Source organism: Leuciscus leuciscus (assembly GCF_965113295.1).
Source record: "Leuciscus leuciscus genome assembly, chromosome: 8".
NCBI lineage: Eukaryota > Metazoa > Chordata > Actinopteri > Cypriniformes > Leuciscidae > Leuciscus > Leuciscus leuciscus.
The window spans coordinates 19,079,356-19,102,960 of NC_138732.1; the positions used below are offsets into that span (position 1 = coordinate 19,079,356).

Consider the following 23,605-nt stretch of genomic DNA (forward strand, 5'->3'; position numbering starts at 1 on the left):
TATAATTTGTAAGTACTTTATCACTGTATACTTATTATAAAGTGTTACCAGAATATATTTTGTGTCCCATAGAAGAAAGTTAGCGTGCTACGTGTGATTTAATTTTTTTTTCTCTTTTTTTTTTCTTAGTGGAAAAGATTAGAAAATGATGATAGAATTTTCATTTTTAGATGAACTATCCCTTAGAGTAAGTCTGACCAATCAAGATTTCTAAAGTGACCTGTGGTTAAACTGTCATTATTAACTGGATAATGCTAGTTCAGCTTGTCATGTATTAATATCATGTGGAAGAAAAAAATGTATCTTTGTATTTTTGTCTTAAATTGTGAAAATGATTGAATGACTAATATTTTCTGTAACATTTTTATAAAAAGAACAAACTCACACTTGTTTCTTAAAATAAGATTTTTAATATTACTTATTATCATAAAGATATATTTACACACTTTACAGAAATAGAAAATAAAAACACAAAGCTACGCATGAAAGGAAAAAAAATAAAAATAAGTACTCCAAGAGCTAAAGCTTATCTTTTATAAATTAGAAACCAAAAGTTCAAATATGTACACAGTATTTCAACCATTTCTGATACACTTGTTTAATTCATTTATTTATTCATTTGTTTTTGCCCAGGTCAACATCAAAACAGAGACAGGGACTGTACATTTGGCCAGGTGAGTTTGATGAGCACACACCTCCAACAGGAATAAAGAGGAGGAATAATACCTTGCCGTTACGCTGCTTTTCACATGGCCCACTAATACTGTTGAAATGCCAGGCCTGACTACAGATTTTGAGATTTGAAATGGATGAGTGTGCTGAACAAACAGGCCATGTGTATGGATGCATGTTTTGGATAGAGGTTAGAGCTCTTTATGGGTGTGAAATCTTATTTGAAGTAACAGAATAATCAGATCATTCTTAGCATCCCAACCAGTTGGTGGACATTTGTGAATTGTTGGGATTGGATTTCAGTTACTTGATCTGGTCGCCACATTTTACATGCACCGTGACAAGCTAATTGAAAACAAGCGGCCAAATGGGTATTTTCTCTTGTGAGAAAATATATGAAAGCAGAGCAGTTTGCCCTAATGAATGTCTTGGTAAAACCAATGTATCACAATGGTAAAGAGGAGTTTTGTATTGTTTTCGGGGCTTTTATCCTTCCTCTCTAAATGATTAAGATGCAAGGGAACTCATTTCACTTTCCACAGCTCTGTTTTCAACATACAAATACCTTCTGAATACCTTTCTCCCATGCAAAAGTCTGTACTCAAACAAAAGACCTCCGAATGATCAAGTGGAACGTGCATACAAGTGCATAGGACTAGATGAAGCCAAATTGGGCAGAAACACATGATAGATTAGGAATGAGTTTCTCATGTGAGCTCTTTAAAGAAAAGCAAAACATTTGTACAAAATGATTTGTGCTCTGTAAGTATAATGCATGTGTTTGCCATTTCAGTATTGAGTCTGGACGTGCTTGTACTCCTGGTGCCGCAAGCTCCATTAACCTGATGTGCTGACGGAGACGATGGACCGAGTTCGACTACGGAGGAGGGTGAGAAAGCTTTTTTGTGTCCACGACATTTTTTGCAGCAGACTATTTTTTCTACACTTTTTTTTTTACGACCTTACACACAAAAATAAAATACAGCTTTCCAAACTCTATCGAAAAGTAAGCTTTGGACAACCAGCTAGACAAGAATCAGTCAATTAAATTGTCACAAGACACTGGAAAACCATTACATGCCAAAAGACTTGTTTTCAGGATTTAATTTTCCAGCAGCATAATGGAATTGCAAAAGTGCAGCCTTGCATGTCCGTACAGAGAACTGTTGGAGGAAAGCCAAGTGATTGATAGGGGTCTCTGCTATAGCGAGCTTTGGATTTTGTCATATTTGTCTTTGGATGTTTGATGAAACAGATAACCATCACCATCGGTGGGAAGGGGGGTCGGTTGTCGTAAGTAGCAGTGACGGGCTAGTTTTTCAAGATTCAAGACTTGAACTGAACTGAAACACTGCTCGATGGCCCTCCCTGGAGGGGCAGCTCAGGTCTGGTGAGGATGGTGAAGATACATTCATGAACAACAGTGTGGATACAGGCATTACTCTGCACCTCTAACAGACTCTTCAGACGGAGTGTACGGCAACTCAGCCGCCCAAACTTAGATCTTCTCTGCTTTCTGACCTACTGATCCATGAAGCAGAGCTCTCGGGAGCACTATCGTTCTGAGAAAGCGTTAATGAAATCCACATCTCTGTCTGAGAGGGTGTAAAATAATCATGGCGTGACTGGAATTATTAGTATTCACAGTGCCCTAAGATTCGATACATTTTTAATCGAGGTGAGCTCGGCTGGGTGTTTTACCGCTGTGGTTTTTAGGCACTCTCTTATGAAGATCTGATTTTGCCGCGAGGCTGTGTTTGCGGATATACGCGGCGGCTCTCTGTTTCCATATCCACAGACAAACGGTGAACAGGAAATCGGGGGAGGGACTCATATGCTAATTTACAATTACTTGCTGTGTTGTCTAATTAATGAGTGTAGCTAACAGTGTCATAAAAGCCTCTAATCTCAGCCTCATAATTTGTGTCTGACTGAAAGTTATGAAGGTTTGAAGATGCCCATGCCAAGGATTGTTCCTATTTATAGATTATTACATCATTAATCAGTCGAACGATAAGGTAGTGTGGTCATTCTATGCCAATTTGACTTGTGAGCTCTATCAGACTTGAAAGAGATTTTAGCGATTCCAATCTAAAACCGATTAGCAATGGGGTTTAATAACCGTCACAGCCGTCTGTGCTAAAGAGGCTCAAACTCAAAAGGCAACTGCTCCCACTGGGGAGAGAACAATAATGGCTTGTAAAAACTTAGTCTGAATATGTAGCTAAAGTGGTGGATACATAAGCATGAAGCTAAATGGTGCAGATACAAATAATGTGTGTTTCTTAAATAAATGCATGTAATATAGACCATACAGGCTTCTGTCACAGCACCCTGAGAAATGAATTGAAATATAACAAAAATAACACCAAAAGAATGAGGACTAAACAAGAAATCATTTCCAGTATGATGTCAAATAAAGGCATAGAGTTCTGTCAGTCAAAGAATCTGGTCAAGGGGACAATCAGGCTAAATCATCAGATCTGTATGGAATTTTCTTTTTCTCTTTTTGGTCTAATGTCTTCAAACCATGCTACCATTGCCTTTACATTGGATGTTCAAACAAATGGCAAAATGCATACATGTGGTTAGATGTTATGCTTCCCCTAAGATAAGAGGTAACATTAACTTTTCTTCTCCGGGCAGCACTGTGGAGTAGATTTGCTATTTGGCACTTCATTAAAAGGAGAGATGATCCGCCATATGAAGCAGATCACCCTGGCCAGTTAACAGTCATGTATCTCTGCTGTAAAGCAGCGTGTGTCATGGGGGAGGAGAAGAGGGCTCAGGACCGATGATCTCACGCTCATGGAAGTGGAGTGTGATTTTGATAATGAGACACTGTGGCTTTATCCTTAAGCTTCGGATGACTGACAACTCTTAGGCTCATTGGTAGGATGAAGTGTAATGACCGTTGGACAGCACAATGAGATGCAATCAAGCTGTTTTACATGGATGTGCCAATGAATTATATTCATTTAATATTTTAGAGGTAATTATAAATGAACCTACATTGAATGCATTTACATGCACAATCTGCGTTCTGGAGGTGCATACTTATTGTGCACGCGTGTGTGTGTTCACATTTTGGCGCCAAAACTTGATTTAAAGAGTTTATCTCATTTAAACATGTTTTCTTGCATTGTCAGGCTTCTAGAAAGTTTTTTGTGAGTGGTTTTCATGTAAATGCACTCATGATATTATTAAGCTAACTGTCCATTTTTTTATTGTAGGCAGATGATAAAAATTGTGCCAAATGTGAAAGATTCATGTTGCTGACTTGGCCATAATGGGCCTGAGCTGTTAGTTGTGCCTTATTTTAGTTTCCCTACCACTTTCTTCCCTCATAAACACAGTTTATAAGCCAAGAGTTGCCAACAAGTAGCAATATGAAAAAGCGCTGTGGTCACCTTCACGCTGGAGAGAATGGGACTAGCACACCTCGGAGAAGAAATGCTTTTCGGACTATAACTGTTTGGACCAGGCTCCCCACTGCTCACACATCATGCAAAGTGTGGCCATGAAAGGGCTCTAGAAAGCAAATGAGAAAAAACCACAGGAGGAGAGAGACAGACAGAGAGAGACAGAATCTGATAGCTCGGGCTCAATACCCCCCCACCCCCGTTCCCGGCCCACAATTCTTCGTAGAGCTGAGGGTGAGTGGCTTGTCCTGGTTTTTTGTGGACAGAAGAAGAGTTGCTTGAAGAACCAGCAGGTGCTATGGACATCACTCTTCAGGCTGGGCTAGCAAAGGCCCCTTGTTGCAAGGCCCCCCAAGGCAAAGGAAGAGCATAGAAATCAGAACCAAGGGGGAGGGCACTCTAAGCTGTGCCTGTGGACAAAAGAAAAGATACATGAATAAAGTACAATGCAGGGGTTTTCTGTACTTTTACTAATTGCCACAGGTAGTGGGTACCAAACGTATGACACAGCCAAAAAAAGAACGGTTAGAGCAAGTCTTTAAATATCCTAAAGGTTACTCAAAAAACATCAAACTAGTTATTTCAGTATGCAGTATGGATCATCAAGAAAGACATGCATACAGGATTGGAATGGCATAAGGGTGAGTAAGTGATGACAGAATTTGTTTTTAGGTGAACTAACTACAAGATAAAGATACATTGTTTTAGGAAAATGTGCGAAGGCAGCTGCATAACGCATTTGGACGAACTCAGTAAAAAAAACAAGATGGTAGATGAGACGAGTGAATTGTTTCATTCTGTATTCAAAGGTATCAATAAAAGCAGTTCAGTGCAAGTCAAATTGTTAGTTTACTCTATATTTATTTGTCCAACAGTATGTATTTTTAAGCTTATTGAAGACATCATTTACTCACCCTCATGTCGTTCCAAACCTGAATGCATTTCTTTCTTCTGCAAAACACAAAAGAAGATATTTTGAATGTCTTCTTTTATGTTCCACAAAACAAAGAAAGTCATGCAGGTTTGGATCGACATGAGGGTGAGTAAATGATGACAGAATTTTCATCATTCTTTAGCTTAACAAAATTATTATGCCAAACCACTGAAATGAATGGCAGAGTCAAGTCTGTCACGCATGACATTCCATGATGATTAGGATTCTGCCTTTATAAATTGATCAAATTCATGCATCTGGACTTTTAACACAAAAAAAATTATTTCTATTTTTCACTTTGAGCAAGGAATCTATGTAAATCAGTGAGGTCATCTTTTAGTGTTTGGTTCATGACTTCACAATGATTTCAGATAATTGTAGCTGTCAATGAGCTTTATTCTTCCAGTACAACAGTGCCCATTGAGCGATAAGAACCATCTTTTTACTTTGTATTACACCTGCATAGTTCTGTGTTGTACAGTAATGTAAAGTGATTCTTATCTGAACCATGTTTTGTTTGTGACTCATCACGATTGTGATGCTCTGTCTATGACATCATGCTGATTGTCAGAAAATACCAACAACAGCGAGCTGCGTGCATTTTAAAAGAGAAACGCTGTGTCAGACAGTTGTTTTCTAATCATCCAGTGTGCCCCTTGGTACTTAATGAGGCAGATTTTCAATGTCTAGCTCTCTGCAGTGCAATGCCTTTGTGCTAGGAAGTCTTTGAAGAGGAGGTCTCTCAACATGTGTTGTTCCTCTTATATGTTGTGGCATCTGGATCTTGTAACGGGTTATTCATTCTTGTGTTCTATTACCACAACCTTCAGTTCTCATAATCTTCAGCTGAGCTTTTAACCTCCTTTTCCATTTACTTCCCAGAGCATTCACAATGAAGAAGCCCTGTCCAATGTGTTGTTTAGTTAGACCCCAGCAAGCAATAGCCGTCATTTCACCGTCTAGATTAACTATAGACCCGTTATAGTCTGGTTATGAGTAACCCACTTCTAGCCAAAATAACCTTGAATTTGGTCGAATGTCGTTTTTTGCCAAAATAACTTGCGAGATGTATGATATTCCATCATTGTAAGCAAAGTCAACAGTGATAACAAGGCGTTTGGTTTCATTTCTTTTACATGTTCTATGTAGTGGTGGGAGAAAAAATCGATCCATCGATGCATCGCGATTCTCTCTCCAACGATTCTGGATCGATTCTGAGAATTTCAGAATCGATTCTGAGCTTAGTTTTTTACCAGATGTGCGATGACGCTGAGTTTGCTTTAGAAACACCCGTCTTCTGCTTGCTAACAATTCCTCACACACGCACACAACTCGAACCTTCCGTAAAAGAATCTTTCATAAAGTTCGGAAAGGTTGAAGCGAATTACAAGGACATTCACAGGCTTCATTGCACAGGATGCACTGTGAGAGACGCGCGCTTGTTTTGATGTTACACTTAAAGTGTGCTGTCTCGCCCGTCTGTATTTTCCTTACAAATGCTCTACGAAGTCATCATTTATGTGGTTTGGAATGCAGTGGACTTATATATTTAAAATATGAATCTCACTAACAGAAGGCTGCTTTCAATTTTAAATGCTGACGCACGCTTTGTTTGTGTACGAGACTGCTCGCGCAAGCGGCTGTGCGACTCCGTGTAAGTGGTTTAATATACTCGTGCAAAATGAACGTAAACACAGCCAGTTATGTCTTAAGGGATTAAACGGACAGGACAAACCACATTACTTCTTATATTTCAAAAGAGATCCGAGCGTGAATGCAGCTTAATAGATCTCCCGCAGTCTATGTCATAGTAAAATACAAAAGTACGATGAAGAAAAATCACTCACAGTTCTTGAATGGAAAATGTTCAGATAATCTTAAATACTGAAAGCACTCTTTGTTTGTTGTTTGCCATGTTTCTTTGCTCCTCTTTATTATTTGCTACTTGCTTGTATGGTTTGAAGTTATATAAGTTTAAAATTCTTAAAATACAACTGTTTTAATGATTTTTTTTAATTTGTAATTATTTAAAAAAAAGTACTTAATTACTTATGTAAACTAATGAATTAATAAGGGGGGAAAAGTAGATAAAGAATCGATCTGGAATCGGATCGTGACCTCCAGAATCGGAATCGGATCGGATCGTGAGGTGACTAAAGATTCCCACCTCTAGTTCTATGCGTAGCTTAGACTATGGTTAGACATCTATTACATTTTCACTGACAGGCCAGATTTTGCCTTGTTTTAGCCTATACGTCAGGGCTGTGTTTGGACGGCTATTAGACGTCTTTTGAACACAAAATTGCTTGCTGGCACTGGTTGGTCTTAAAGGAATATTCAGAGTGTCAGGCAAGTTAAGCTCAATCAACAACTCTTGTGGCGTAATGTTGATTTACCACAACATTTATTTTTAACTTCCCTCTCATTTTCTTTAAAAAAAAAACTGGATTATAGTGAGGCATTTACAATTGCAGTGAATGGAGCCAATTTGTAAATGCTAAAATACTCTCAATAGTACAGCCACAAGATTAAACAATATGAATGTTAACAAGATTTTTGTGTGAAAAAGGAAATCAACAACGAGAACAACTTTATAGCTAAAATAATACACAAGTTTTAAAAGATAAATTAATACAAGTGCTTTTATGAATGTAGTAGCTTGACATTTTTGCATTATAATTCTGCAGAAATTGGCCCCATTTATTTCCATTTACTTTTTTTACTTTTATTTATAACATTGAAATGCTGTTGATTGAGCTTAACTTTGAACTGTGAATATTCCTTAAAGGAGAATAAAAAAATTAAAAAAATGTATTCGTACAAGTCAGTCTAATTCAAAGACATCCCCTTGGTGTTAACTTAAGCTCTCAATTCTACTCAAGCAATGATTTCCTTCTCTGACATCCTTCTCATCTCCAAGCACGATGGTGCTGCATAATGAAAAAAGAGAAAAGGCCTTTCAAGTGCCTCCACTGTGGCCTTATTCGGTGGTTCTCTGTCTGTTATCAGCCCTTGAGGAGAGTTAATTGCCCCGGTCAGTCTGTGCCCCGTTTTAGCCATAGATGATGAAGTGTGAGGCTACATTTCTCACACTGCACAAAATGTGAGATGTTGTACACAAGCCAGATGCAGGTCAAACACTTTAGTGGGAGTCCCATCTGGGCCATGGACTGATTTACTGTACTGTGTCATACAGTAATTATCACAACATGTTCTCTTTAGCGATAAAATGTCTGTCAAGGAAATGAATATTAATGTAAATGTGTTACATTGTGGATATAATGAACTGTGAGTGGATTAGGAGAAGAATTTTTGGGTTTGGTACCGCAGGATTGATTGGCACATTAGTCGCCTCAAATGAACTGGTTCACCAAAGCGGGCCCAAAGGAATGTGGGTGAATGTGCTAAAAGACGTGAACTTTGAACCCTAGTACGGCATGAAGGGAGCTGAAGAAGGAGCCGAATGAAAGAGAAATCTTCGTCTTGTTTGGGGTTGAAGTGCTGTTTGTGGACTCTACATTGTGAGTCACTGAGCCGTTCCATTTAATGGAGCTACACAACTTCCTGCAGTTCCCCTCATTGTGCTGCCAGTATTCTGGAGATCAAAACAAGCATTGACTGCCTAAATCACACAAATAATCTGTGCATTTTATTGGTCGGGATGAGAGTACATACATAGGCCTTGCTCTTTGTGTCATTTAGACATTTAGATTTTTTTTTTTTTTCTTAGATTGATGAAGCAAATTAATAGTAATTGTTTACCGAGTTGAACTTTTTTTAAATTTGCTATAGGAGGATTTGAGGGTTTGGGATTTCTCACTTTTCATTGCCTTCATCTCTCAGCTTTTAAAGACGATTAACTGTGCCATAAAGAGCTGACTTGTCCTTATCCATAGACTCTGGCCCTATATAATGTTAATTTATGGCAAGACTCTGCAGGCTTGTATTGTGAACTCCTGTGGGGTCATTGTACCCTGTTTAGTCATCTTACTCTGTGGACTATGTAAAAAAGCTGTGAATGAGTTCTTGAATATCTCTCTGCCATCCACCAAAAAACGTTGAATCTTTTTTTGTTAATAAAAACCACTCAGTTTTCGGGAAAAACTGTGGGTCAGTATTTCAGCACGAAGCCTGCAAGTAATAAAACATAAACGTGCTGATAACATCTGTCAGATACAGTTCTCTTTTATTTATTGCCGTTGTAACTTGAATGTTTCCTTAATGAAGGCCACATTAAAATATAGGCTTTGGTGCTGCATCACTGAAAATTTCTCTTTGTAAGAAGAGAAAAAAACTTTTATTAAACGTAAAAAAAAATGTTGCCGGAGGAATTGTTTATCTAGACGTTAAGTTAAATATCCTTTTTATGTGGAAAAACTAGCTGTAGCGGTTCAGACGAGAATCTGGAGTATTATCTTTGGATAGGGAATTTAATTGGCATTATTAGGATAACGGAAACATGTTGACTCAGATTAAATACAACATTTACATTGTATTATATTCCACTCTGAATAGGTTTTGTAGATCTGCTGGAGAAGATTGGGACCACAGAAGCTGGCAGTCTAAAGTCCAGTAATCTCATAAAGACATGCAGTTTTTCTGTGCCAGCAGTAATCTATAATTCATGAAAGAAGTGAATGAGCGAGCAGGTTTCTGTCAATCACAGTCTCCCTTTTTTCATGTTATTCCCCTGCATTTCCAACCTTCCTCAGTATGCACTCGATGATTGAAACAGGTGCTTCCCTCAAGGCCTATCCAGAACTGCTCCATTTATAGATGAAAATTAGATTGTTTTTTCGTTTTTTTCCTCTTATTGGTTACTCATATTCTGTTCTGTGCTTATTGTTGCTTTTAGGCTATTGCATTGGTACAGTAATGTCAAACTGACCTTGCTCTAAAATGGCATGGGCCCCTTATGGGAGAGACGGGGTCGAGGGCGTCTCCTCCTCCAGCCAGAGGGTCTTTGGCTCCGACCGGCTCGAGCAGTATTCTGCCGTAAAGGAGTCCTCATGCTGCCCACCTCCTCCAGCTCTTTGCTATGCTCGGTGGAGGCCATTGGACCTGCGGACAGAAAAGGTACATGTGAATTCTGAAACCCAACATAAAATGATAAAATGGACAATGCACTTGTCTATTTTCAAAGTATCTTGGTCACTTTGGTTAAACTGAATTGCAAAAAACGATGTCTTCAAACAATTTTTTTTCCAGTGGTTGGATAAAGACTTAGCCCCCCCCCCAAAATCACAACATTGGCTGAGCCAGAGTTACATATTACATATTTCACCTTTAAGATTTATTAGCATAGTTTATTGCTGCAAAAAAAACAACTACCAGAAAGTCCCTCAGCACTATCACAGACACTGTTTACATGCAAATCTTTGAACTTCTCACATCATGTGAAGAGTATCTGTCTCAAGAACAATGGACAGACGCTCGTCCTGAACACATATTTGTCTGTGCGTCTATGTGCACTTCGCTGCTCGCTTGTCAGTGTGCTCAGATGTTTCCAGTCATCTCTCAATAAGTGCGAGTAGATCCTTTAAACCCGTCTCATATCCACAGCTTGATCCACATCAGTGCGTCTCTAACCTCTAACCTCTTTAGAAAAATCAAACAAGTCCTCCGAGGAGAGCAAACATTCTGGGAGGTTTTGGGGAGACCTTGATCTGTGCAGTACTATCTGATGTCAGTGATCTCCCATTCAAGTCCTGAATTGGCTTTCTAAGGGTGTTTTGTTTGAGTTCATCATAGGTATTGGATGTCTTTACATGGAAAGTTCCTAGTCTTCCTAATGACAGAAGCAAGAATCAATGAGTCCCGTTTTTTTCCATACATTATTGAAGGGGATGAATGGGAAAACACACTTGGTCAATCATCATTCCCGTTTCAGGCCACTGCTCTCCAATCCTTCTTTCCATAGTATACACATGCCATACTATCCTCTTTCCGCTGAAGCTCATGAAGATAATTCACCCCGTTCTTCCAAATTCATCTCCCCTTTATGCATACGTCTTTCTGCCTTTTTTGTCTATGTTTGTCTTTAACCGCCAGAAATGTCTTAAAAAAGGAATCTTTCAGTGAGAGCTCAACAAATGCCTATCCTACAGAGTAAACAGAGAATCCCATTAACCTTTCCCAGCAAGAACTTGAATGAGATTATTCTCGTTGGGTCAAGACATTCCTAACATCTCCCTGGGGAGTGACAGACAACCTAAATTAAGAAGACAACAGGGAGCAGATGTTTTTTTTTTTACGTTTTTAAAAAAAATATCATAGCACAAACAATTCTTGTAAATTAAACAAAAAAGTCATTGTAAGAATAAGCTAAATTTTAGGGCGCTTTCACACTGGCAGTTTAGTGCGGACCGGGGCACGGTTCGCATGAAAAATCGTTAATGTGAACGCTGTCATCGGACCCGGGTGCGCACTAGAGTACCGAACCCGAGACTAGCTGGAGGAGGTGGTCTGAGCTCGGTTGCTCCCGAACCGTGGTGCGGTTCGCGTTAATGTGCAAGCAACACGGACTCGGGTGCGCGCTTGTTCAGGAAGTATAGTATCCCGCGCATGCGTATCACTGTCGATATCATTGTTTGATTGCGTTTGCGATGACGTAAGATCACTGCAAATGCACCTGGGTTCGATACAACTAATTGAGTGTGAAACCAGACCAACGCTGCGGGGGGCGCCGGGAACTAGCGCACTCGGGTTCGGACCGCAGCAAACGAACCCAGTGGAAAAACGCCCTTAGACCTTCTAGACATATGCTTGTTTTGGAACATGGTAGCCGGTTTCTAGCTTTTTTTGAGCTGGTCCAGGCTGATAGACCAACTTCAAACAGCTGGTAGACCATCTTGGATGTAAAAAAAAACTGTTTGGGGAAGCTAGAAACCTGCTTGGACCAGGTAGAAACCAGAAAATATGTTACAAAACACATCTATTAGCTTAATATGGATTTTTCAGCAGGAAAATGTAAATTAATAACTAATAGCTTACAGCTATTTTCTATTTATAACAGTCTGTTTTTTTCACAGAGAGGATCAAGCAGCTAACGCCATACGATTTGAGTTGGTAATCATACAGCCTTGTAATTACTTAAATCTTTGACGGTTAGTACATGTAGTGACTGGACGACGTGAGGCCAAACACGTTGCCTGTAAGTCTGCTTATGAGTTAAATATCCTCAAACTATATTTTTAAATTCCTGACAGCTCAAATTACATTTACAAACTAATCGCCTTTAGCTGACACATTACACATTCACAGCGGACTGATTCGACGAACAGTGGACTAATTCATTTGCCCCACAGAAAGACTTCATTGCATACTTCAACATCTCATGGAAAAAGGGAACCATGCTAAAACCCATCTATCCACCAGGCCTGCTAATCCGAGCATTAACCTCCTGTTATTTCTTCACAAAAAGAAGGAAGCAAGTTTACACATTCTGTCTGCATTCAAGTCATTTCTTTCTAATCTGAGGGGTTTAACATTTAAAAAGTCTCCATGTGATCAGAAATTTCCCCCACCTGATTGGTCCTTTAAAACACTTAGGATCAGCTGTGAGAAACAGGCCAGAAGTCTTTTTGCTTAATCACTCAACCCAGTATATTGTTCTCTACAGCGTGAGGAATAGTCTTGAAATGTGGGGGGCAAAAACACAATGTTTTTCGGCCAGGCAGGCAGAAGTGGCTGTAATTACACCTGGCTGAGCTGAACGCAGCACATCACCGCAGCTCTACTATCAGCGTCTGTCATAAACCTCTCCATAATGACACAATTTAGATGTTTCCTGCCATCACCATCTGACAGGCAGCGTTTGCTGCCTGCTTAGCTTTGAGGGGAGCAAATCGCTCAGAAAATTGTCAGCACAGGCCGCAAACAAGAAGAATTGCTAAAAATAATCTCTGTTTGTGATAAGAACAGCATTTATGAATCAACTCAAGACATGCATTGGATTGATGAAGAGGGAGGTCTATTTTAAGCACTCAGAATCACTCCATTGTCTGTTTTACGACTCTTTGCTGCTTCTTAATCTGCATAGCTCCTTGTGTGACTCTGCGGGTCGTATCTTTCCACGCTTCGTGGCGAATACAAAGTGACAGGAGCAATAACCGTGGATATACTATAATAGATGGCATATGCTGATGGGATCTTCCTCTAACTTGCTGCTTGTTTACCAGACCCACTCAGGGATGAAAACGCTCTAGCTCCCTTATTGCATTAGATCTGATGGCGCTGATAGTGGGCCTCCTTCTCACCAACATAATTTCTTCCAGGTTCACCACCTAATAACAAGCAAGTCAGGAGGAAGTAATATTCCACTTGATGCTTCTCACGATACCAGCAGTCTTATCTGCAGACGGCAAACTCTTAAAGTGAAAGTTCATCCAAAAATGAAAAATCTGTAATCATTTACTCATCCTCATGTCGTTTCAAATTTGTATCGCTTAATTTTTCTGAGGAACACAAGAAAGACTTGTCTCAGTTTTTTTATTTATTTATTTATTTATTTTTGTCCACACAATGAAATTAATTGAGGTCCAGTGTTGCTTTGGACCCCATTGATGTTCATTGTATGGTAAAAAAACAACAACAACTGTTTCTCTGAATGTGGACGTAATTATATTACTGGTATTTTGGTTGTTGTACGTATTGCGGCACATATTCACAATTTTAAAATAATGTACCACCTACATTAAACCCTGCCCTAAACCTACTGTAACTGACAGTCTGAGCAAAAGCATATGTGAGATGAAAACGCATTTGCTAAACTAACCATGCCATTTTAGCTTACTTCTACACATTTTAGCTTACAGTCTTTGATCTCTTTTGTCAAGTGATGTGACTTGTACTTGAGTGCAATACTATACCAGGTGAGCTACCGAGCAAGTTTACTGCATCAGGAGCTTGTTATGTGATGCAGATGTCAAAATGTACTAGTTTACAAATCATGCATTATGGTACTGTACATAATTGTTCACGCACAACATTTGTGTGAAAAGGAATAAAAGTTGTTGCCGTTTTACTGCCACTGGTGCTGGAAACTGCAGTGAATTGTATAGTTATGTTTTTGCAGTTTTAGGCAAAGGCGCTTTTTTACAAGCCTATGCTGAAATTTTCATTTTGTGAGGTGTTTGACAGAGTTTAAAAAAATGAGAATTCTGGCACTAAAATGCTGAAGTCACCACAGCTTGCTCACACGGAGATGGTGGCTTTACAGGAAGTGTTCAGATTGGTCAGATTCATCCAGGCTAATGATAAATAGCCAGATCGTTGCCATCTCATCCTCTAGTACCACACTCCTTAGGTTCATCCATTATGTTGACTTTTTAACACGACTGCCTCGCCGTGCCTCGCCTCCGCTGGACACCTTGTGTCTGATAGTGTGTCCCTGTAAATCCCAGGGCTGCCTCTTAGCCGAGAGAGTTATCCATCACCCAGCACTTTCCTGACAGGGAGAGAGAGGCCCAGGCTAGGCAACGTTTATAAAGGGCCGAGCTCAATCTGATGAATAGTTCACCGAATTTCTCTGACTGGCCTAAATTTACAATACACTCCCTGTGCAAACACACAACATGAAAAATAAAGAGCAGAGGCTTCCAATAGATACAAAGTTTAGGCTAGTCGGAAGACCTTTTAAACTCGGGGCACCAGATGGATCTAATCTTTTACTCACTACTCCAGGAAGTGAGAGATTAGATCTACTTACACGCAAAGCAGAACCAGGTGAGGAGAGGGCAACACTTATTTATGGCTGGTTGTACTACATGCATTATCTCTGCTTATACGTTTGCCCTTCTAGCACCTCCACCACCTCCCATCTTAAATCAACCAAATTCAATGACCAATCAACGTGTAATATAATTGGTCTGTCTATGCAAATCAAAACCGTCTTGCTTGGTTAGTTTGTTTGCACAACGTTTTATAGGAGTATTGATTTGTTTGTCATTGCTTACAGAATATTCTGCTTGACGTACCCCATCTATTTATTGTGGAGACATGGATGCAACGGGGCCTAGGTGTTTGTCTGACATCCAGCCTTTCACTCTCTCCACAGCTTGAGACTGCAGTCATAACAGCTCTTGTAAGGGCGTCTCCACAAACATGCATAATGGATACCGGCAACGCAGCCACATCATAAGTCAAAGGTGACACAAAATGTTATGGAGGTTTGTGTATTTTCTTATCTTTTGTTTTTAATAGCAGCCTGAGGCTAATGAGGTTTTGTGTGTGGCTCTATCTAAAGAATTAGAGTATGTCTAAACAGATCCTGTTTATACTGTACTTCAAATGTAAAAAGTTAACAGGCCTTTAGATGAAATTGAGTGTGTTTACATGCATCTTAAACTTAATAAGCAAACAATGTGTAAGGTCATGTATGAACTGTGATTTATAGGAGTATTACTAGATAAAGTGTGGTTTTAGAAGGCATGCATGCAGTGAAAACAGTGAAACAAATATATATATATGTTTATATTTTTAGGTTAATAGAATATTGAATTCATGGAAGTAATAAGTAGATTTTATTGTTTTTAATCAGTGAAATATGATATTCATGTCAAATGAAAAAAATTTCAAATGTGTCTGTATAAATGTATTTATAATATTAAGTATTCATAATTATTTTAAGCTGTGTACTGTATATGTAAATACATTTAGAGCACTTTAGATGTTTGTTAATATTTACAGAAATGGCCAAACATACAATAATATATGTGCAAACATGACGTACAAATACCTATAAATACTAATGAGATCAGGCTGGTCAGATTTTTTTTTCTGTTAGCCCAATTAGCCTCTCTGTCCTTGTGGCTTACTCAATGCATGCACATCTTGTATGCATATCTGTCTGTTTCAGAAAAACCAAAGAAAAAACCAAATAATTTAAATTCTTCTTCTATTATCTTTTTTTATAATAAGCTTATTTCTGATAGTTGTCATCATAAAAACACATTAATTGATGCTCGGTTGCACATTCATCATTTTAGCTTATGTATGAAATTACACACAGAAAGGTGCTGCATTTATGCTGTGTGTGAGGCCAAATAATTTCCAAAAGCATTTTGTGAATGACTGTCGGTACTTTGTTTTGCCTTGCATATGTGCGAGAAGAGGCGTGGAGTCCCATGAGGGTGTAACCATGGCTGACGGTGTGTGACGTCAGAGGCGTGATCCCCAGTGTCTCAGAGGACATTCATTCAATGAAATAAGAGAGAGAGAGCTCCACACTTAGCTGCTTTTTTTCTCCGCCACACACGCAGGCATGACAATTTGATGCCCGCTAAGACTATCCTTTAGCTAGTCACACTTGATCATGAGCATTATGCTTAGAATGAGACACGTTAATTAGCATGAAACCCCGGTATGAATCACTTGCCAAGCTCATAAATAAGACCCTGTTACACTAAATTTCCTAACAGTGTGCTATTATGTCTCTAAATATACTACTTCTGATATGGAAATGATGTTAAAGAAGCCAGTAAGACTCCCCGAGCGGCGTCTTAAATCAGCAGCCTGGCCTTTTGAAGCCTGGAGTCGCGGCTCTGCTTATCGCATGCCTACCAGTAGTACAGGGCCTTGGCATAAACTGGTACCAGTCTCTAACGTGCTCTCAAACCACGTTTCCATGGCAGCCGCTGTGAAAGGCACTCACTGAGGAGCAAGAGAATGACATTGTCAGCTGGAATGGATCAGGTTTCCCAGTTTACAAATTTCAGCACAGGTCCATTAATAGATGGAGGTAGGCAGTAAGATTGCTTAACCCTTTCCCAGACCAGTCGTTGTATTTCATCACATCGGGGGCTGTTTGATATTCAGCATTGTGCTGCTGTGATAGCACGCGGCTTGCAAGAGAAAATGAAGGCGTGCATTGTGTTCTGCAACTCCACAGAGGAACAAAATCGCATGAAAAGTTCACAGACTTTCCCACACCTCCACTTTGAGCTCCATTACTGAAAATAAGAGCAGCGCTCTGATAAAAGTGGCTGAAGCTTCTTGTCACTGCTCTTTTCTCTGATCGTTTCTGACACCCTCAGATGGTGTGCAGCCTTGCAAGCAAACTACACATGACCCAAATTAGCGCTAAGCTATAATAATGTGGTTAGAAATGGCCCGGTTCCGAATGATCAGAGAGCTGCAGGTTCAAAGCGCTACGGCTGCTGCCTTGACTGCTAATGATGTGTTAAGAGAAAGAGAAAAGACGGGAAAAAAGGGGAGAAGGCTGATTAAGACTTGCTCAAGCTCTTGCACCAGCACTTCAGACTGGTAGGGGTGAATCACTGGGTAGAGGTTACTGCAGGTTGGACATTTAAGTACAAGAAAATCAAGAGAGCCGATCATGCAAAGCATCTTAAGTGCGATTTCTTCTGAATTGGCTTCCAGGGTAAAACAGCATGCCGTCTCAAAGAGGATTTACCTCCGAGGCGGGCAGCAAGGGCGATCGAGACCCGAATATTTTCGTCAGCAGTGATGAGCTCAAACTCAGCATGTTTGATAATCGTCAAGAAAGTGCTAGCTCTTAGCTACGGGATGCTCCGGCAGTCTTTTTCCAAGGGCTCTCTAATCGGTAATGAACCACATCCACCCCTTACTATTGTGCTGTGAGCTGTGAGCCCGCATGCATACTGTCTTTAAAGTGGACGTGTGATGGTATAGCTCCAATTCGCCTGCTTTGGGCCCAGTGCCTAGCTACTGAAAGGAGTGTCAACCGGTGCATGCTGGGATATTTCCAGCTGAGATCACACTAAACAATCAGTCATGAAAAGACACATATGTGTCATATGGATGAGAATGGACTGATGAAGCATGATTAACAGCTCAGATGTGAATGGCTGCTTGTGTTGTGTGATGGAGTGTTTTTGTTTAAGAAAATTTGCCCTGGTTCTCACAGTAACGTTGTGAGTCAAGTTACAGGCCATATTTAATTACTGACAGTCCATTTACCTTTTTTTGTTTATGTATGTTGGTATATTAACCACAGTGTTTAACCAGAATAAGATTAAATGTAAAGCTTCACAATCTTTGAGTAAACTCTCTGTCTGAATTGTATATGTATTTACAGAATCCGGTTCCAATTGCATGCTAGTTTAACAAACAAGACTTATTCATTCAACATGATGTTTTTCTCTAGTATGCTTTTTGTTTCCTTTGGGATATAAGACACGATATAAACTATCATGCATATACCTCATTTGTTCTATAATGAAAGCTGAAAGACGGGAATTTATATAGCATGATAAGATTTGCTTTGACACATAATATCTTTCAGTTTTGAATTGTTCCTTCTGGACATTTTAAAAACTATTTCCTATCAGCTGCCGTGTCTTTACAACAAATTGGATGACATTCAATATACTTATCAGAATTGGTTTTAGCTTCATAAGCAATAAATGTACTCTTAATTTACATTTAATGTGCACTGCCCTCTATCAAAGAGATCAGAGAATACATTGAGGCTTGAGTTTTTATTGGCGGTATAAGATTTAGTGCAATAAAATTGAAGGCATAACACACATCTTGTACCTTGAGGCTTGGAATTATGGGTAGTCCCAGTGGGGGAATCAGTAAAGTGTTCCAAAAACTCTTGAACACTTCCCATAAACAATCCAGTCAGTTTCTCACATCCATACTGCTCGGAGCAATAAGAACCTCGGCTCTGTGTTTCTGAACAGATTTACTGAAGTACCCACAGCAGAAGCCTTAAATCAGGCTAATGGTTTGATGTGATATACTTCTGAAATAATCTGGGAAAGCTCACAATAGAAGTACAAACAACAATGTGCTATTTTTCTGCCGTTAGCTGCGAACAGAACCGGGCTGCAAATGTGTTTTTCATTCCTTGCTCTTCAAATTGAGCATGAAAATAATTAAAGCACATTTATTCCTCGACTTGAAATATTTATACAGCATTTCGCCTTGCTGTTCATAAAAATGTCCACTCTGATCGTATCTGATCAGCAACCACAATAAACGTAATGCTTAATATTTGAAAAGGGAGCTATAAATCAGGTTAATATCGGGCCCCTGTGGACGCAGCTAGGCGTTCGATATATCTGGCTTTAATTAAAAAGTTGGGGAAAGAGGGAGATTTTGGGGGTGTTGAGGGGATATGTTTTCTGATGTTTAGAGGAAGGGGCCTAGCTAATGGTTTGTCATCTTGCTTGTGGGTACAGGAGGCATGTAGCTAGCCAGATGCAGAAGTGTGATTCTGAGAGAGAGCAGTGAGCAAGCATCCATTTGAAGCAATTTTGGCACAGGGCCCTTTATATTCCCCGCATTTGTCCACCTGCAAATTCGGGAAGACCACCAGCTGTGAAGTTTTAAAGACCTTTTAATATTTTAGCGGCTGTGTTCCTCACCACATCAGAAGCCCGTATAATCGCTTTTTTCTTTTCTTTCTCCTCCATCAGCACCCTTCAGGATTTCTCCTCTGCATCTGATATATTCCGAGTGCTCTGAATGACATGTATGATTGCTATAGGCAAGCATAATGCAAAGACATCCACCGTACTGCAACGGGGGAGCTTTTCTCAAAGGTTACCCTATGTCTTTACCACATGAGTTATAATAGAGCTCAGAAAATGTACTGTTGTTTTATAAAGGGCACTGTTTTATTGGTTCTGCTCTGCCGGAAAAATAACCACTTCCACAGCTCCGAGCAGATATTTATGAAGTATTTATAAAATGGTGCAACAAGTTTTCAGAGACTGCAAATGACCCTTTGCTTGATCTGTTTGAATGGGCATTAATATAAAGTAGTAATTGTTCAGGGAATAGATCACCTTCATGCCATTCCAAACTTGTTTGATTTTCTTTCTTTCATGAAACACTTACATGTATGCATCTGGCAGACACTTTTATCCAAAACGTCTTGCATTTAATTCAAGGTAAACATTTTATCAGTTCCTGCATTCCCTGGGAATCAAACCCATGACATTGGCATTGCTAGCACCATTCTCAACTGTTTGAGCAACATAAAGTGTTCGCACTGCTATTTTCCTTTGCTCTAAGCTCCAAAAACTAAAGGCACTATAGAAATATATATAAAAAAAGGCCCATATGACTTGTGAATTATAGAAGTCTACTAATGCCATATGAAATTAACTTAAATGTAATAAATTTGATATTCACTGATAAATCTTCTTCACCACAGCTCATTCATGTTTGTACATAATAAACATGGTGCATTTGCGCATATTGTACATATGCACATATTCCAATTATGACATACATTGTCTTTTTTCAAAGTGAAGTATATAAAGGTCTCAGAACACTTGAAATTCAACGTACAAGTCATATGGATTACTTTTATGATAATTTTGTGGAGTTTTGTGTTCATTTTTGTTTTGTTTGTTTGACAGCATTGTCTGTTTCATTGCATGGGGAAAAACACTACCTAACATTTTCATTTGTAGTCAGAATCTGAAGAAAATTACATGATTTGGGAATGACAGGAGGGTGAGTAAATTATGTTATTATTTTATATTTTCAAACTGGTACATCACATTGAACTCTTCTTTATAGTTTATTTGCATATCTCTGACAAACCACACTGCAGACCTTACAGTTAGGCCATAGAGGATATCCAGGTTACTCATAAAATAGATCTGAGTCACTGACCCTCTGTCTGTGAGCATGTGCACGTATGTGTATGCATATGCATGCTTGTGAAAGAGATAGGGACTCTGCCAAAAATCCATCACGCCTCAAAGCATTGCTGAATGATTCTTCATAATCCTGTGATGACCTTTTCTGTAGTGCTCATCTCCTTCATGCTGCTTTGACACTATTATCATGTTATCGCTGGACATCTGGAAAAGTTTGCCTTTTTGTGTTCTCTCCATGGCCACTATAATCAAGTGCGTAACCTCAAACACCTCCTTCACGTTAAGTGAACTCATGGAATTATGATTTAATGCTTCCTGCATGCTTTTAGCACATGGCCACTGGTGTTATTTCACAAAATATCCTGCTCTTTCCCCTCATTTCTTCTAAAAAGAAACATTGTGTGGCTGAAGACTTCCTAATGAGCTTTATATTTGTTTTGTAGGGGTCTCACGCTGACCCTGGACAAGCCCACGCACGATCTCCAATGCTACTTCAAAGTTTAATACCGAATAATAGCGTTGTTGACAGCTCGCATGAAATCGCCCTTTTCCAAAGAGCTGATTTCAAACAGATAATGCCCGAGATCTGATCTCCACACCATCACCTGGACGAAGAGGACAAACCAAGCAGCTAAAATTACACCATCTCAGGACTTCTGTGCGTGTAAGTGTGTGCGTGTTTGCTCTCGAGACTGTATTTTTGAAAGGATTTATCCCGCGCTTCCGTGACTTTGAAAGATGAGGCGTCGATACCGGACTCGGACTGACAACCCAGAGTGGCTGAACTGTTTCCACAATATGAAGTGTTTACATACCAGACTTGAGAGTGGAAGACAGATTGCTTTCAGGATGAATTATGAGTGGCTCAATGCGCTCAAGATTTGCCCATTCTTGAGGGGAAGCCCATTACAAGAAGAGCAGATTGAGGTATGCGCAAACGAGATTAGCAGGGCCGCAGCCGTTCTGCTGGGTGACGCTCAATGCCTGCGGATGGCGAAGCCGCTGTCGCCTGTTGCACCATGACTTCTCTGCGTCCCCACCCTCTTTCAACCTCAGAGAAAGCAGTGCGCAGATCATCCCCATTGTACAGTTGAGACGGATGGCAATTTCCAGCAAACTCCCAGTGTACTGGAAAAGCGTTTGTCTGAAGATGAAAGGCTTCACACCCGCTGCCTACACACAGAGTCGCTTCCAACACCTTCCCGCGACAGCGCGCAGCTCCGGCTCCCCGCGGCTCCCTCACCCCCATCTCATGATGGAGATAATACTATACTAATAGCGCAAACAAGGCAGTCTGACCTGGATCACACGTTAGTAGCCTGTCCTTCTGAGGATCAGGCTCAGGCTCCACACACATGCAGGCAGAGTGAAAAACGACACTGACCGTAATGCAAGGTAATTGCTTCCCATTTACTCGTGCAGAGACCAAAATAGCAGCATCTTTGTAACAAACGTGTGTGGAAACGCAGGGCGTAAGGGGCCGTTTGATACGGCAAGTAGCCACTACCCAGCACCCTTCAACATGCACACACTCTCAAACACACATGCTTCCCAGCAGTTGGACTTTAGAGAGATGTGAGCGTTTACACAAGGGCCACAGTTGTTTTTTAACACAACCCTGTTACCTGCATCACATCTGCAGGGTGGCCACCAGTCACCTGACTCGAGCTCACAGCTTTAAGACTTGCATGTCATCTTTGATAAAAGGTTTTATTGTGGAGGTAGATGAAAAATAACATGGTGTTTGAGCAAGAATTACATAACAGCACAATAGCAGATTGTTTTTGGAATAAATCATATGGAGGTTAAGCACAATAACTCTGATCTATGTAGCTTCAGCCCAGAGAGACTGAGAATCCATCAATGATGTGGCACAGCCCAAAAGACATGGATCAAATCCACCTTTAAACATCTACAGGAACCGTAAGTGCCAAGAGCATATCAGCGTTTTCCTTGTGAAATCCAAATTAAACAACCATCTGCTGTTTTTAACACCTCATTACATGCACCACAATACCGTATAGAAAAACACCTTACATTTACGACATCCAGGAGTACATAATCCTAGAAAGCCAAGCGTTACATGACACCAGGAAGAATCATCATCATCATCATCGCTGTTATTTTCCTACATATGTCATGGTAAAGTCAGCAAGTAATCCACCAATGGCACAATTAACTTCATTAAATGGGCACAATAACAAGCCAAACCTCTGCAGTGCAGTACAGCGCGCAGCCAGGTGCCGTTTTCCTCCTCTCCCCAGCCCCAGAAGGCTAACCATGCTGGGTAACTGATCAACTACAGCTGCCCATTCCCGTTCCCAAGGCTAACAGCAGAGAGAAAAAGATAAACACGAGGAGGCAACAGCCGTCACGCTCCGTACTTACCAGCACTGGCTGAACACAGCAGAGAAACCACCAGCACAATCACCAGCGTCAAGATCTTCACATTCATTTCTGCTCTCCCCTCCGTTTCCCTGCCAGTCGCTAGCTGATATACTGTAGTGGTGTGTGTGTGTGGATGGGAGGGAGAGGAGAGTGGGTGAGCGAGAGTGAGAGAGAAAGGGAGAGAGACTGTTTGCTCTTCGGTGCGCGCGTGTGTCTATGTGTGTGTGTGCGCGGCTGCGTGCGTGTGTGGCTGTGAGTGTGTTTGTATATCTGTGTGCAAGTGTGTGACAGCGCTGAGATTGAGGGCAGGTTTCTGTCTGAGTTATCCTGCCGTAATGTGCAAATTTCCCTTTTGTGAATTGGAAGTCCAGTAGAATGAGTGTAAAAAGAGTCTGTTTCTATCAGGGCGGTTTGCCTTGAATTAGGAGCCCAAGTCCCTCGTGTTGCTTATGTATCCCTGACTCTGGGGGTCACGGAAAAGGGGGCTTCCTCCTCCTCGGTATTAACCTTCCCACTCAGAGAGAGAGAGAGAAAGAGAGAGAGGAAGAGGAAGAGGGTAGCTCTATGATATTAGTCAAACAGAT

The 23,605-nt window shown here is 40.3% G+C and overlaps 1 protein-coding gene across 1 annotated transcript; it reads right to left on the reverse strand.

The window, feature by feature from the left end:
• Positions 1-387: 387 nt before the first annotated feature.
• On the reverse strand, positions 388-23,435 carry apln (apelin). The gene is made up of 3 exons (XM_082177981.1): positions 23,022-23,435; positions 9,917-10,089; positions 388-4,504 (listed from the first exon to the last, which is right to left on the reverse strand). Exons 1-2 carry the CDS (start codon positions 23,086-23,088, stop codon positions 9,923-9,925), a joined length of 234 nt encoding a protein of 77 aa, XP_082034107.1. The 5' UTR covers positions 23,089-23,435; the 3' UTR covers positions 388-4,504; positions 9,917-9,922.
• Between the last annotated feature and the right edge of the window lie 170 nt (positions 23,436-23,605).